The 15108-nt window shown below is 35.5% G+C and overlaps 1 protein-coding gene across 1 annotated transcript; it reads left to right on the plus strand.

Annotated features, from left to right (window-relative positions):
* Positions 1–4341: 4341 nt before the first annotated feature.
* Positions 4342–7051, plus strand: LOC132626011 (VAN3-binding protein-like). Its single transcript, XM_060340716.1, has 7 exons — positions 4342–4585; positions 4668–4850; positions 5115–5222; positions 5703–6090; positions 6196–6303; positions 6413–6514; positions 6653–7051. Exons 1-7 carry the CDS (start codon positions 4556–4558, stop codon positions 6817–6819), a joined length of 1086 nt encoding a protein of 361 aa, XP_060196699.1. The 5' UTR covers positions 4342–4555; the 3' UTR covers positions 6820–7051.
* Positions 7052–15108: the final 8057 nt, after the last annotated feature.

Genomic DNA, 15108 nt, shown 5'->3' on the forward strand with positions numbered 1-15108 from the left:
ATTTACATTACAGGTATTTTTACTTCTTGCACCTACTCTTGTTGTTAGTCTTCTGAAGTAACCTTATAAATGAAGACTAAGTTGAACTGCAATTTTGATGAAGTCCAGGTATTTTAGGTCGTTGCCTAATTGGGTTGAAAATCAAACCTAATCTTCATCTCATAGTTCCTTCTGTATTAGATGTGCATTAGTAGAGGGCTAGAAGCTGTGCTGGATCACCATCCATCATCCAAAAGAACATAAAGTAAGCATATTCAATCAAAATAGTTGTTTAAACTTGTAAACAGGATTTTAAGTCTTTATATCTGGTTGAAGCTTTAGAGGAAAGTTGTAGAACCCATGGCAAATCTCAGACATCATAGGCATGCCACAACCAGTGACTAGATAAACCTGATACCATATCTGACCTGTTTTACAGAACCATGCTCGCTTCGACCTATGAACAAATCCTTTTCTAGTTTAAGGCATTATTGTGCACATCAGGGGGGCATCTGAAATCAAATATCCGATCTGTCAGAATAAAACATAGGGTGCTCGCCATATAATAAGTATCTTTATTTCACTTCACTGAATTTTGTTAAAATGGTAAAGTAATGCAACTATGCAAGGCCTCGAAATAAAGAACCTTTTATATAAAAAGGAAGTCCTCCTACTTGAAAAACTTACATTTATATAGCCTGGAAATATATCATACTTTTGCACAGAATTGACATCCATGCAGGACAGAGGGAGTTAAGGCAATGTATCCTCCTTCAACATGTACTTACCTTTGGCTGTTAATATATAGTTCCTCTCATCATATACCAAATCTCTTCTTTAATTTTTTGACATCCGCTGACTTAGTGACTAGTTGTCTTCCAGAAAAGCCTCTTCACCTCATGAGGTAGGGGTAAAGTCTGCATACACTCTACCCTCCCCAAACCCCACTTATGTGATTACACTGCATATGTTGTCGATGTTGTTGCTCTCTTAGTGACTACCACTAGATGTCAAGCTAAGACTACCACCAATTGCAGGGCTAATTTGGTGCCTTCTCTCCAACAGCGAAGGCACTTATTTAGCTTCTAGCCATTAGGGATGAGCGAATGGGATTAAGAATAGTAATGTCTTAAAATTTTGTTTACCTCTAGGGCAATCATTTTAAGGTCTCTTTCCTGAGAATGGTTGTGGACATATTTGAGGTACCAAAATAAAAGGCAGCAGGATTCTTCTTTTTATTTTTTACGTGTTTTTTTTTAAAGTCAAAATTGAACTATTTTACTGACTCTTTGAAGAAGTACGAATGTAAAGAAGCATTTGGTTTGAAGAATGCTGTAATGCATAATAGCAACTATTACTGTAGTCGGCAAGGCAAGAAAGAAATTCCTTTCTTCACTGGAAGTGTTGAATAAAATTGATTTTGGTACTCGAATATTACTCTTATCTGTTCAGTATTTATGACAATGATAAGACCTCACATATAAACCAAAAGAACTTGGAACAAAAATCATTATATCGCTCCTGCTCCTATTTTAAGGATGTATTTAGTACGAAGAAAAAAAACTTGGAAAAAACTATCCTTTCATGCTTAGCTAACTTGAATTAGTCAATATATTCTCCAGGAAATTAATTCAGTAAAAAGGGAGAAAAGAAAAAAAATTGTCACTTATAGGCAAAAAGTAATTTTCCTTTATTTCATATACAACTATTTACTTCATATCATTTACTTTGACCAATACTTATATCTTGTCGTCAATCTATTGTACTCAAAAGTATGCTAAAGAACCTATGTTCAAGTATACTTATACACAACCAAATATGGAATAATTCAAAAAATAATTTCCTCAAGTAAACATTTTCCGTTGACAATATTCTCCGTAAGAAAAAAAATCCTCAATTAAGTTCTTGTAAGTCGAATAAAATTGTATCCTAAATAGCTGCCTATAGATGAATAATATATTTATATAATTTATGTATAATGTGTTTAATCTATGTATACCGGCTATGAAAAGTAAATAGTGAATCTTGCCAGCTATTTGGATAAAGATTCCAAAATTGTATTCATACAAATATAACGTACCATAGGCAAAAAATACAATATTATAGACCGAAAAACAAGCGAGCAATACTTTTCCTCAATTCGAGGAACAAGAAGCATACTTTTCCCTAATTGGCGCCATAATGCCACCCTTTGCGTTACTAATATGCTTCGTTACCGGTTATCAAGAGAAAAATACGTCTCTATTAACAAGAAATATGAACACTCAAGTCATTTGCTGATGTAGATACAAGTGGTTCAGTTCCAGTTATCTATAAATATAAACTGGGTATGACCAATAAAAATACCTGCAGCCACGTGCTAACCCCCCTACCAAGATATCAAACTTGTTGCCTTAAATAACTTCGAAAACTACAGTACATTTCAAGAGGGCACATTAAAGAATGACTTTAACTTAATCTTGGGCAAGTGGCCAAGTTGCTGCTGGACATGTATCTAGTGTTTACATCAAATCGTGTAAATTCACTATAGTTAAGTGATTTAATGAGGTGAAAATGCATGTTAATTGATCATGATTAGGTGAAAATCTACTGCAAACACATATCATACATGTATTGACTTTATGTACGCACCGGGTGCGGATAAGTTTTTACCTTGCTACTATACAGTCCGAAGAATACACCCAACCCTTTGTATATGTGCAAAGAACAAGTACAAATAGTTAGATATACATTTCAGAATGTACTCTTCCAACTCAGAACCTACAACGTCTAAATTCCCATCACTGCGAGTATGAGGTTACACCAACAATTGAACCAAGTGAAAGAGTGGAAGATCTCTTTTTGTATATGCAGCAACTAAGGGTATTAAAGGAAACCAACAAACCTCACCAAATCGATAATCCGAACCAAATCCGGGAAAAAAAATCAACTAGTGGTTTGGTTTTAAAAAGGAAAACCCGAGCACTATTGGTTTGGTTTGGTTTTAAAAAAGAAAGTAGCAAAAATCATAAGAGAAGCAAAGTTCACAGAAGGTTGGGAAATAGTACGCCCGGTTCACCAGGTTCTACCACTATAGGGCCCAATCATACTCAAAAGAAGAGTTTGATCCTGGCTCAGAAGGAACGCTAGCTATAACAAATCTCAAGAAGAACAAAAGTCCTTGGACACATAATGGATCTTGAGTACTATTTCTGCATCTCCCTGATCAAATCCGCCTACATTAGGATTACTCGTTAATTGTTGATCAAATTTGATAGCTAAAAAGTCAAACCAAACCAAACCAACCCGACAGTACATTTATAAAATTTCAAAAATATTTTATACAAAAAAAAATTATTTATAATGTAATTTAAAAATGTCTTAAACTTTTTCATAGTTTTTTGTCTTTTAACATATTATTTCAAGCTTGGAATTAGAATTCTGAATGGTCCAATAAATTTTATAGCTCGTAGGTATTAGTAACTCCAATAAAACTCAACAAAAATCAAATCAATACTAATGCTAACAAAAGAAATTCAATTCTAACACTAGAAATGACAATAATGTTGAATATCTATTATTTAGTTTTATGTTGGTTAGAAAGTGAAAATGCATAACTTAGTTTTATTTTTTTCTTTAATGTAATTAATGCTTATTAGCCTTACTTATTTTAGCATGATTTTAATACTTTTAGATTATGATCATTTTCTATATGCCTTATAAATTAGTCGTATTTAGTATAGTATGACTTAGTACTTTTAGATTATGATCATTTTATTTTATGCAATTTCATTACTTTTTTTTTTAGTATTTAGTATAGTATCATCTCTCATCTCATATTTTGTGTTATTTTCTTAATAAATATCTTAATAGATAGTCGTATCTTACTAGGATTAAAGAAATATTTAAAGTACAAGTTATATATTCTGTATGAAGATTTTACCGGGAAGAAACCCGAAAAACCCGAGGTTGAAAAACCCGACTTTTGTTGGTTTGATTTGGTTTATAGATTTAAAAACCCGATGCAATTGATTTGATTTGGTCTTTAAAAAACCCGAACCAACCCGGTTCACGTACAATCTAGACTGCCAGCAACTAGTCTTCTTCAACTGACTACTAAATTAATTCAGCAGTGTCAGACTAAGATTGTGGTCCTAAACATAAAATGACGATATCCACATGCTGCGCCAAAATGTCGTTGCCAATTTCAAAAGTATACACACTCTTTAATTCCATTTAACGTTAGAATCTATGACGGAATATCTTATTCACAATCATATCATCTAACTCCCACATGACTTCCTCTAATAGGAAGTTTTCCATATATATCAACAGGGATTGTCACTCAAACCACACAGGGACGTCCTCTTGTGGCAAGTTTCATTCACTTACATATGCAAGACTCGTGCTTGTTTTACTATGTAAATGATTTCACACATGTAGAAGCTTTCCTTTTCAGTAAACTCTATAACTAGGTAATAATCATTCATGCAGATAGGTCTTTATGATATTTAGCAAGCACAGTTGGGGTTCCCAGAATACAATTGCTTGGTGAAAACATCCAGCAGAACTGGTGGAACTCAAGGAAATCCCACTCATGGCTCAGCAGAGTTCACTGGACTACAATGTGAGTCTCACTTATGATTTTAGTGTTGATGCTTGCAGAATTTCCAGTCTCATTCTGAATAATTTCTTCTCCCTAACTTTAGAAGGGTAAGTCAAAGAACACGATTATGACAAGACCTAGAAGGTGTTTCGAGCCAAGCAGAAATAATTTCAGTTCTTACAATCAATCATCAGAGGTACCTAGCAGCCCTGCCAATGCAATGGAATTCTTGAATCGACCGTGGAGCCCATCTTCTAGTGATCTCCTCCAAATGTTTTCGTCAAGTGTAAGAAACCAGCACTCCGCTACTTAGCATAACTAAGGATTATAGAAAGAAAAGATTGTAGATCATATTCATTTCAAAAGTTTAAGTTAACAGCAGGTAGTTGATGCTAATTAACTACTATGCTTGACCTCAATATAAATTGTTGTAGTTTATATTGCCCTCTCTTAATTTTTTCAAAATATGTTGCCTTGTTGAACATGCATAATTATCTTAATTACAAACTAGAAATATAAACACCCTTGACACACTTCTCTGCTTTTGCAGAATCTCTTATTGAAAGACACAGGAGACAGAGAGGATTATGAAGAACAAGGTGTAGAAATACTGGACAGTTCAAGAAACCGAGTTTTTACCAACAAACAGTACATTAAGGTGATCAATCAGAACCACCCTCCATTCCCCCCTCCCTCCCCCCCCCCCCCCCCCCCAAGAAAACCATGACGGTGGCTTCGAAGCATCCACTCGGAAAAAGGATACAGTACAATGACTCAGATAGATACTAAAAGGTCTCACGAGCAGTCTTGGCTGTTAGATCCTAATGAGAATGCCAATAACTTATGCAAAACATTTAAGATTGACTTATTAAAGGACAAAAAGGGAAACTAACATACCAGGAGTCAGGACACATCATCAATCTGGCAGTCATTGGTCATTCTCCTTCTCCTGTTTCAATTAGTTGGCATGAAACAAGCTTGTCCACAATTGGAACTATTTACACATGCTTAAAGCAAAAATAATCTGTCATTATAGGATGCTATAACTCTCACAGTTGATAATTTGGAGTCTATAGTTATCATAAACATTTTGGTATTAAGATCCTTTTCTAATGGTTTACTCATGCTGATATGATAGGTGGACTTGCATCACATGAAAGGATGGCTAAAAAGCAAATCTCCATTTTGGCTCTTTAGATCACATCAAGAGAAGAAAGAGAAACTCCGATTACAAACTGCAAAGCTACATGCTGTACTTTCTCTCACACAACTTGCTTCAGCAATTGCTGGATTTTCCAGCAATAACAGCTCACAAATACAAGATTCACATTATGAGAAAGCGGGAGAATGGAGCCACAATATGGGAAGTGTAGTTGCTTCTGCTGCAGCTCTGATGACCTCGGTATGTGCCGAGGCAGCAGAATCTATGGGAGCAGGAAGAGCTCAGGTTACATCTGCAGTCAATTCTGGCCTGGCCATCCAAACTCCAATGGATATGATTGCAGTCACTGCAACAGCAGCCACATGTAATATTTTCCGCAATATCGATTAAACTGATAACACCATATTTTCTGTTTTTTGGTCACACTAGCATTAGTTCTAAATGATGAAGCTTACTGCTTGTTTACTAGGTTTACGAGGAGCTTCAATTCTTAAATCGAGAGCCATCGAGGATTCCTCTCCTAGGATCCCTGAGATGCTCACTGCAGGTGCCCGAATATGGATAATAATGCCCTCAGGTAAGAATCATATCTGCTGAAAATTTTCTGATAGGTGATTCTAGTAGTTTTCACTCGAATTTCTACCTGGCTAAATATCATAATTTGAGTTTTTTTTATTACATCACAGGACACAAAGAGGACAAATGGGTGACCCTACAGCTGAAGCAAAACCAACTCATACTGAGCCTCAAAAGGAAGTACTTTGGAGCTCTAAGAACATCAAAAGAATGTAATCTATCTATTCAGTTTCTTACATTGCCTTGTTGTTTCTTCAAAACTTGATGGTTCTATTCCTATTAAGACAGTATTCTCGTAATGAAAAAAAAAAAATTGAAACTCCTAATACTAACAACTTACCCTTGTCCAGACAAGCTGATCAACATCATAAAAGAATATTTGGTGGCTCAAGACCAGTACTTTGTTAGCTTGAATACGAACAATGGAATCATCAAGCTTCTTTTCAAAGATGAAACGCAATCAAGCATCTGGATATCTACCATTTCCAGTGTCTTGAAGATGCAAAGATCCTCCTGAGAAAAGAGGTCTCTGTTGTACAAAAACATTTGTTGTGTCATTCAGACAAGTTTAATAACATTCTTGAAATCATGCTCAACCAAGAATGTATCAAAATGAATGCCACATTTTTCTCATCAAACATAATTCTAGTGGACGGTTACCGCCCAAAGTCATGCATCAAAAGTAGATATTGCCGCTTCCTATCACACAATGTAAAACTCAAGAATAAATGCGCTGAAGTTGAGAAACAGTTAAAAGCTACAATAGTACAAAGAAAAAGGAGATGTATAAAATCCAGTCTGTTGTTTCATTACCGAGATACTGCAAGTTGGCACTTGAATTGTGAGATAACCAAAAAAAAGAGATAACTGTTCTGTTTTCTTTATCTTCTAAATAAAATGTCATAAATGTAATCCCTATTAACTTTCACAGCATAATTGGCCGTAGTATTTGGACTAACTTTAGTAATTAACGGATTATTTTAATAGTTTCAGCGGATTTTGAAAAAATGTGTAACAAGGCTTCAATTAAAAGTTACACCAAGCATCTTTTGTTTTTCCCCTCAACAATGGTTGGATCAATACAATGATAAAAGTTGCTATAAGACATAAAGACAATGAAATTGACCAAGAACCATAAATACCAGGTCAGGCTTATACGACATTCGGAAAATGAGACCTCAAGTAAGGCTTATTATAGAGTAATACCATCAGCTTAACAATTTGTCTAACACCTCGATCGATACTATTACACGCCTCAAGTAGGGATAAATTCTTTTTAGTCGACTAAATCCGTGAACCTTTTTGTGATTAAGTGGTGGTGAGATCACAACCCATTTGTGGGAGCTCTGATATCATATTGGACAACCTCAAGGAATTATTCATACGTTGTTGAATAGAAATAAGGACTGTCAGTCGTTGATAATTTTGTCAGAAGAACATTTCTCATACATTCATAGGTGTTGGAGATTGAACACTTCTTTTACACATGCTATGTCTTCAGTACATTTATATACGTCTTTCTTTATTAGGTGGGAAGATTTGCTCAAAGGAGCACTTAAATTAGCTACTTGTGTAACAGTCGATTTAGTAATTATATATCTTTGGAACTATGGCAATTTCTAACATTTCATTATCACTAATCCATACAGCATTCGAGCAATTTGAATTGTTTTAGTTATATCTATAACTATCCATAGAATAATTTTACAAAAATAATCTAGCGGAACTTTCTTCTAGAGGTAATGTTACCGAATCAAGTTACATTATTCATAAACGTTAACATTTTCTATGATTAATAATAATTAAAAAATCTACTGTGAGTATATATGCACATATCCTGTTCTTGCTGGATCTGATACGATAACAAAAGGTTCGGTTTTTGTCATTGAGTACTTGTTTTACATTAGAATTAGTAATTATATGACATAATTTCCTAATACAAAGCAATAAGACAGTGGAGTCGATACAGAGCACTGGTCATTGTTTTCTTTTTAAAGTAAGTTTTTTAAGTCTTGTTGGCTAGAATTTTATGTTCTTTCAAATAATACTTCTTCTTACCCAAACGAATTGCAAGTCCTGAGTACTATAAGGATCATAACATTAAACAAAGTGATGGAATCAGATTGTCCATATCTACTTAACTTCATCGAACACTACGCGAAAATTGAAAATATGATTGTTTGCCGACTTTTATTCTCAAATCTCATGTCTTGTATTTGCTGGTAGTACTAGACTATTCGTCCATTCCACGGACAGGTACTAGCTTATAACTACTAAAAACAATTTGACGATAAAATATTAGACCGTCATCTAGCATCTACAAAATTTTAGACTATGGCTTAGCATTTTCGTATAGGATTTTCAATTTGCTTACTAAAGATCTTCATGGTCTAAAAAGTCCATAAATTGTAAGGAAAATATATATAAAAAAAAAAAGAATTATGTACTAAAATACTATACCAAAAAAATTCCAGTTAGGCATGGCCCGAGTCAAAAGGCTAAGAGGAAGTACCATAGCAACTCATCGTCCTCGAAAGTAGAAATTTGATGATGTAGCAAGAACTACTATGATTATCGATTTACTACAACCAACGTTATTGTTGATATTTCATTCTCTTCTAACCCTTTTTTAAAAAGTTACTCACTGTGTTATTTACGGAACCTCCAATTTTCTCGAGGCTAAAATTATGTGTTAGTCAACTAGAGCTGGCGAAAAAAAAAAAAAGTAGAGAGAACATAAATCATCCTGACAGGATTTGAGATTTTAAATCAATATATGCAAAGCACTCTTACGCTAATGCTCCTATTATTTCTTTGCAATAATAGATGCACACATTCAACTATACATACCTACTAATGTATGTGTGTCCAGAAAATTGTATACAGTCAGAGACGGATTCAAAATTTGAAGGTTCCGGGTGCCACACTGCAACTTTCGATTTCTGTTCGGGTTATTCGTCTTTTACAGTTTATATAGACAAATCGATCGAACGGAAAAATGTAATAATTATGACAATATAACGCAAAAGCATAAAACTTGCAAAGAGGACTTTTGGAAGAAGAAGTTTATGTTATTCTAAGTTTAAATTTTATGAACTTAAGCAAATAAATAAAAGACAAGAAAATAGTCAAAAAAAAAAATCCAGAGTTTAATAAATAAATGAAGTCAGTCAACAATAATTAATGGATTTGTTAAAAGCATGTAAAAAGGAATAGGGAAAAAGAAGGAAAAACAACTTACTACTATATTAACATGCGTTATTTATGTGATCCACACAGCAAAAAACTAGAAAAAAACTGTTGGACAGGTTCGAATCGGCGCCACCAGGGAAAAACCATCTACACGGTGCCACTAGCACTATAGCTGTAATTGTTACAACGGGTGGCAAGTATATTATTTATACAATGTTTTATATATATACACATACATACACAGACTTTCGACCAAAGCTTGTGGGTGGCGTGGCATCCCCACGGGCCTTAGTAGACCGCCCCTGTATACAGTCAGACCACTCTATAACAACTAAGTTTTTCCGGAACCTATTTTTTATGTTATATTTAACTTCTCTGTAACAACTTTTACCTATAACGGCAACGACCAACTTTATAACAGTACGCTCTTTATAAAATTACCCCTCATATAACAGTTATTTTCTTCTTCTTTTTGATAATATAATAATTAACCATCTTCATAAAAATATATTATCTATGATTACCAATAAAAAGTGTAGAGATTTTGACGAAACACTTTGAAATTTTAATAAATTATTTATAACAAAAAATATTATATAAATGTATATTTCGATCATTAAAAGATTTCCCTTCGTAATACAAAGTGTAATCACGCTTAGGATTTGACAATTAAAAATGAAAAATTAGATTTATGCATCCTTTTGGCCTATAACAGCGAAATATTATTCATTTTTTTGTGCGGATTGCCCTTCTTTTGGGGTGGTCTTTAAATTTTGCCCCTCATATTTGTGGTCTTTAAATTATGCCCCTCATATTGCTGGTCTTTAATTTTTGCCCTTCGCATTGCAACACTGAACGTTCACGCAGAAATCATGAGGTTCTGAGTTCGAACCCCCGCTCAAGCATAAATTAAAAAAGAAAACTGCAAGGCAAGGTTTGGGTCGCGTGGCATAAACTTATGAAGGAATTACCAAAGTTATGCCGGACCCGGCATACTCATGCCTTATGGGCAGACTTGACATAAGTATGCCGGGTCCAGCATAACTTTGAGATCTCATGTCAACTTTTTATAGATTTTTAGTGACATCAAAATGCTCTATTAAAATTCAAGTGGTTTTTGTGTCAATGTGGCCTAAAGACTTTCTTTGCTACATTTCCTGTATTGGATATATTATAACTGCTCTTGTTAATATATTATGGGGTAGTGTTAGAAAAGAGTAGTTGTCGTGATTTTGTTCCATTATATCTGAGCCTAGTTTTTCATGAGTATTAACACTATGATAATTGTTGACAGCATTTGCATAACGATGAGTGGAAGAGGCCACGCACAAAGTTTTTACCATGAAGCCTTTTAGTTCTGTAATAATATTGGAAGGAGGACAATGAAATTCTTCCAAAGTACCCTCATCCGGTGGGGGCATACTTTTAATGGGCAAACTTTTATGCCGGACCAGGCATAAACTTGTGAAGGAATTACCAAAGTTATGCTGGACCCGGCATACTTATGCCAAGTCTGCCCATAAGGCATAAGTATACCGGGACCGGCATAAGTTTGGTAATTCCTTAACAAGTTTATGCCGTTGGGGGCATACTTTTAATGGGCAAACTTTTATACCGGATCCGGCATAAATTTGTGAAGGAATTACCAAAGTTATGCCGGACCCGGCATACTTATGCCAAGTCTGCCCATAAGGCATAAGTATGTCGGGTCCAGCATAACTTTGGTAATTCCTTCACAAGTGTATGCCGGTTGGGGCATAGCGAATTTAAACTCTGCCTTGCGAATTTTTTTAAAATTTTTGACTATGTGGGGGTTCGAACCTGGAACTCATGGGGTTTAGCCGAAGGGCAAAACTTAAAGATTTCAAATATGAGGGGCAAAATTTAAAGACCACCCCAAAAGAAGGTGTATAACAGCAATTCGCTATGGCAGCCAAAAAATTTCTGATTCAACGATGTTATAGAGAGGCTTGACTATATATTCAAGTTTGCAGATATATAATACATATTCAGCTATCGATTTGAATGAATGGAAAGATATGTTACTAATTACTGTATATTACTATGTTTTGTCTAAAGATTGCTGTATCTTATTATCTCGGAGTTGTATGTTATATTTGAAAACGTTCCCCCGCTTCCGCACACCCATTCTTTTCCTGAGAAATAAAAGCTGATCTTAATAATGAAGGATAACAAGTGACATTAGATCAAAATAATGCTCTCTTGACCGGTAGTTTTACAATAATTTTAAGCAACATCTATTACATTCCTAATTTTGTTAATCAAAAGCAGGCGAAACCAATTATACTTCATAGAATATACTGCGGAATATCGAATATAGCACTTGATGCATAACGATGGGAAGTAGCTTCTTGGTTTCCTCAGCTACATGAGTGAATACATGCTGATCATTGGCTTGGTCAATAACTCAAAATCTTAAAGGGAATGGAAACTGCTAGAACTGACTAATCCTCAGACTGGACAAACAGAAATAAAGTTGCTTAGACTAATATATCTTTTTTGTCGATAATCGCATACCAATTAAATATTGATTAATATGCGACAGATCGAATAGACGAACAATATTTGATTACAACTAGTACTAAATAATCCGGGTTTACTGTATTAGATAAGGTTCAACGACATGATTGATTACTACGTCTGTATATTATTTCCTTAGGTATATCCATGCAAATATTCCTCTCGGACGTTATTAACGACATGTTTGTATTAGATATGCTAAACACATGCATATAAATAGAGTAAGTGTGCATGAAAACAACAGAAAGAAAGATGAATCAAGTTAGAGAGGCCATTGACGATCACCATGAGCAGATAGAGAAAGCTGAGGGGGGGGAAGACGCGATTAAGAAGGCTACATCTGAAACTTTGCCATTTCACAAACTACTGAGCGAAGCAGATGCACTTGACTGGACACTCATGGCTTTAGGAACGTTGGGTTCCATTGTCCATGGACTTGCCCAGCCTGTTGGCTATTTGCTGCTAGGCAAAGCCCTTGATGCATTTGGAAATAATATTGATGATACTGCAGCTATGGTTAGAGCACTGAAAAATGTATGTCTTAAACCTTAGCTTGCTAGCACATCCAAAATCATGAACACGTTCAGACAATATTTGCTAGAAGTTGAAAAAAGGAACTGCAATATTCACTTGGAGAAGGGTCTTACTCAGCTGTTTTTTCTAACACTTATTTCAGGTTGTTCCTTATGTCTGGTATATGGCCTTTGCGACATTTCCTGCTGGAGTGCTGGGTAACTACCTTACTACTATCATGCTAAAGTTTCAATTAGCAGGACTCAAAACATTAGTGTTGAGCTACTGTCTCGCATAAATTATGATGACAGCAGTTAAGATAATGTCAAACAGAAAATTTATTTCGTAGATTTTTACCCACAAAACCATACAGCAATGTTTTACTATGACTGTTGTTTGAATCGCAGAAACTCAACTCCTTGAACTTAAAAAGTGCTAATTTGGAATATGCAGAGATAGGATGCTGGATGTACGCTAGTCAAAGACAAGTAACGCGCTTGAGACTGAAATTTCTGAGTTCGGTCCTCAGACAGGATATTGGGGCATTTGATACAGAGTTAACTAGTGGCAAAGTACTTACTGGCATAAGCAACCACATGTCACTCCTACAGGACACGATCGGAGAGAAGGTACAAAGCTCGTGTTCACTCGTCCCTAATTCCCTATCAACACTACTGTTAGCTTCCATTAGCTATCTATGGTTTACAGTCTTATTTTAAAGTACCATTAGGTGCACCTCTGCAGGCAGTAGTGTTTAAGCGTGTCAAACGTGCTGCTCTAGTTTAGTCTGACCCACTGGCTTTTGGGCTAGTAGGTAAAGGGACCATTCCGGTCTGCTTAAATTTCTGAAGGAAGGAGCTTAATCCAGTCTAGGCTAGTCCAGGCCGTGGGTTGGACACCAACCCGGCTGGTTCAATTGAGGAGGAGGCCCTGTCCAGGCCCCTTATGAAGGAAGTCGATCCAGTCCGGGCAAACCTGGAAAACTTGAGATGAATAGTAGTAGTTTCTAAGAGAGTTAGTTTCAAGAATGTCCAAGGCCAAACTTTTTGAACCTTACTCATAATGAAGTTTAATGAGAATTAAGGAAGCACTTAAGTGAAGGAAATTATAATCCGTTGGGGATGAAGCAAGAACTAGATGTTATAGTCAGTGGTGAAACAGCTCAATAAGCTAAAAGGGAAAAAGATAGAAGAAGAAAGCAGACTGGTTTGCGTCGACCGTTTGATCATGCAAATAGTCAAAATGGATATTTACTCACACATGATAAAACTACTACGGTTAATTTTAGAACAGGTTTCCTCACAGCTGCAGCAGTTGCCTGTCGCATGAAATTGAGTTCAAAGATAGTCCACTAGCAGTTGGAAAGATTTAGTTAAAAATAACGGAAAAGGCTCAAAAATGCCCTTAACCAATTGGAAATGGTTCAAAAATGCCTTCCTTCCACCTATTGGGTTAAAAATGCCCTTAACGTTTTCTTTAGGTTCAAAATGCCCTTTAGTTAACAGAAAAATGACATGGAATTTCATTAAACAAGTGGCCATTTTTTATTGGTCCACAATAATTTCTGACCCAATCAAAAGATCTGACCCGAATCAACACCCAAACCCGTCTAAAAATGAACCTAACCCATCTTTTACAGCTCTTGTTCCTCTCACATGGTCATTTAAGCTTTTCCTCTCTTCTTTCTTTCTTTCTGGTCCCATTACTATGAACACATCTTTCTCCAAGCTGTCGGACATATCTCTCTCTACGAGTTTCCCAATTTCATTTTGGTATCTACTGGCCAGACACCTAATAACATTACTTGTAATCTTTTAGAGCTGTATTCAACTCTAATTATGCAGCTCCTTCCCCTCTCCCCTGAAATCAGAATGAAACTATAGTAAATACTAGGCAACTGAAAGGCTTAATTTTATTAACAAACTGGAAATTACTAGGCAATAAAAGAGTAACAAAGGAATGAGAAGGGGATTTAGCTTCTTCATGACAATTCAAATGCCTTTCTTTGTCCTATGTTGTTCATGGTAATGGGACCAGAAAGAAAGAAAGAAAGAAAGAAAGAAAGAAAGAAAGAAAGAAAGAAAGAAGAGAGGAAAAGCTTAAATCACCATGTGAGAGGAACAAGAGGTGTAAAAGATGGCTTAATTTTTAAACAGGTTTGGGTGTTGATTCGGGTCAGATCTTTTTATTGGGTCAGAAATTATGTGGACCAATAAAAAATGGCCACTTGTTTAATGAAATTCCATGTCATTTTTATGTTAACTAAAGGGCATTTTTGAACCTAAAGAAAACGTTAAGGGCATTTTTAACCCAATAGGTGGAAGGAGGGCATTTTTGAACCATTTCCAATAGGTTAAGGGCAGTTTTGAGCCTTTTCCGTAAAAATAATTACCTTATGAAATCGCACCCAAGGGTGTGGCTTGTCAATGAAGGGGGAGGAGACCATAAGATCTCAGGTTCAAATCTCAGCGGAGACAAAAATACAAGGTGATTTCTTTCCAACTGTCTAAACCTTGATGGACAAAGTTACTTGGTACCTATTGTTAGTGGGAGGTAGCAG

The sequence above is a fragment of the Lycium barbarum genome, chromosome 1, assembly GCF_019175385.1.
Source record: "Lycium barbarum isolate Lr01 chromosome 1, ASM1917538v2, whole genome shotgun sequence".
Lineage (NCBI taxonomy): Eukaryota > Viridiplantae > Streptophyta > Magnoliopsida > Solanales > Solanaceae > Lycium > Lycium barbarum.

Bases quoted from the DNA above. Each gene is read 5' to 3' on its own strand.
- LOC132626011 (XM_060340716.1), top strand. From the start codon at position 4,556: ATGGCTCAGCAGAGTTCACTGGACTACAAT. The intron at 5,223-5,702 runs GTGATCAATCAG...CTGATATGATAG, and splicing joins CCAACAAACAGTACATTAAG to GTGGACTTGCATCACATGAA. The intron at 6,304-6,412 runs GTAAGAATCATA...ATTACATCACAG, and splicing joins ATGGATAATAATGCCCTCAG to GACACAAAGAGGACAAATGG.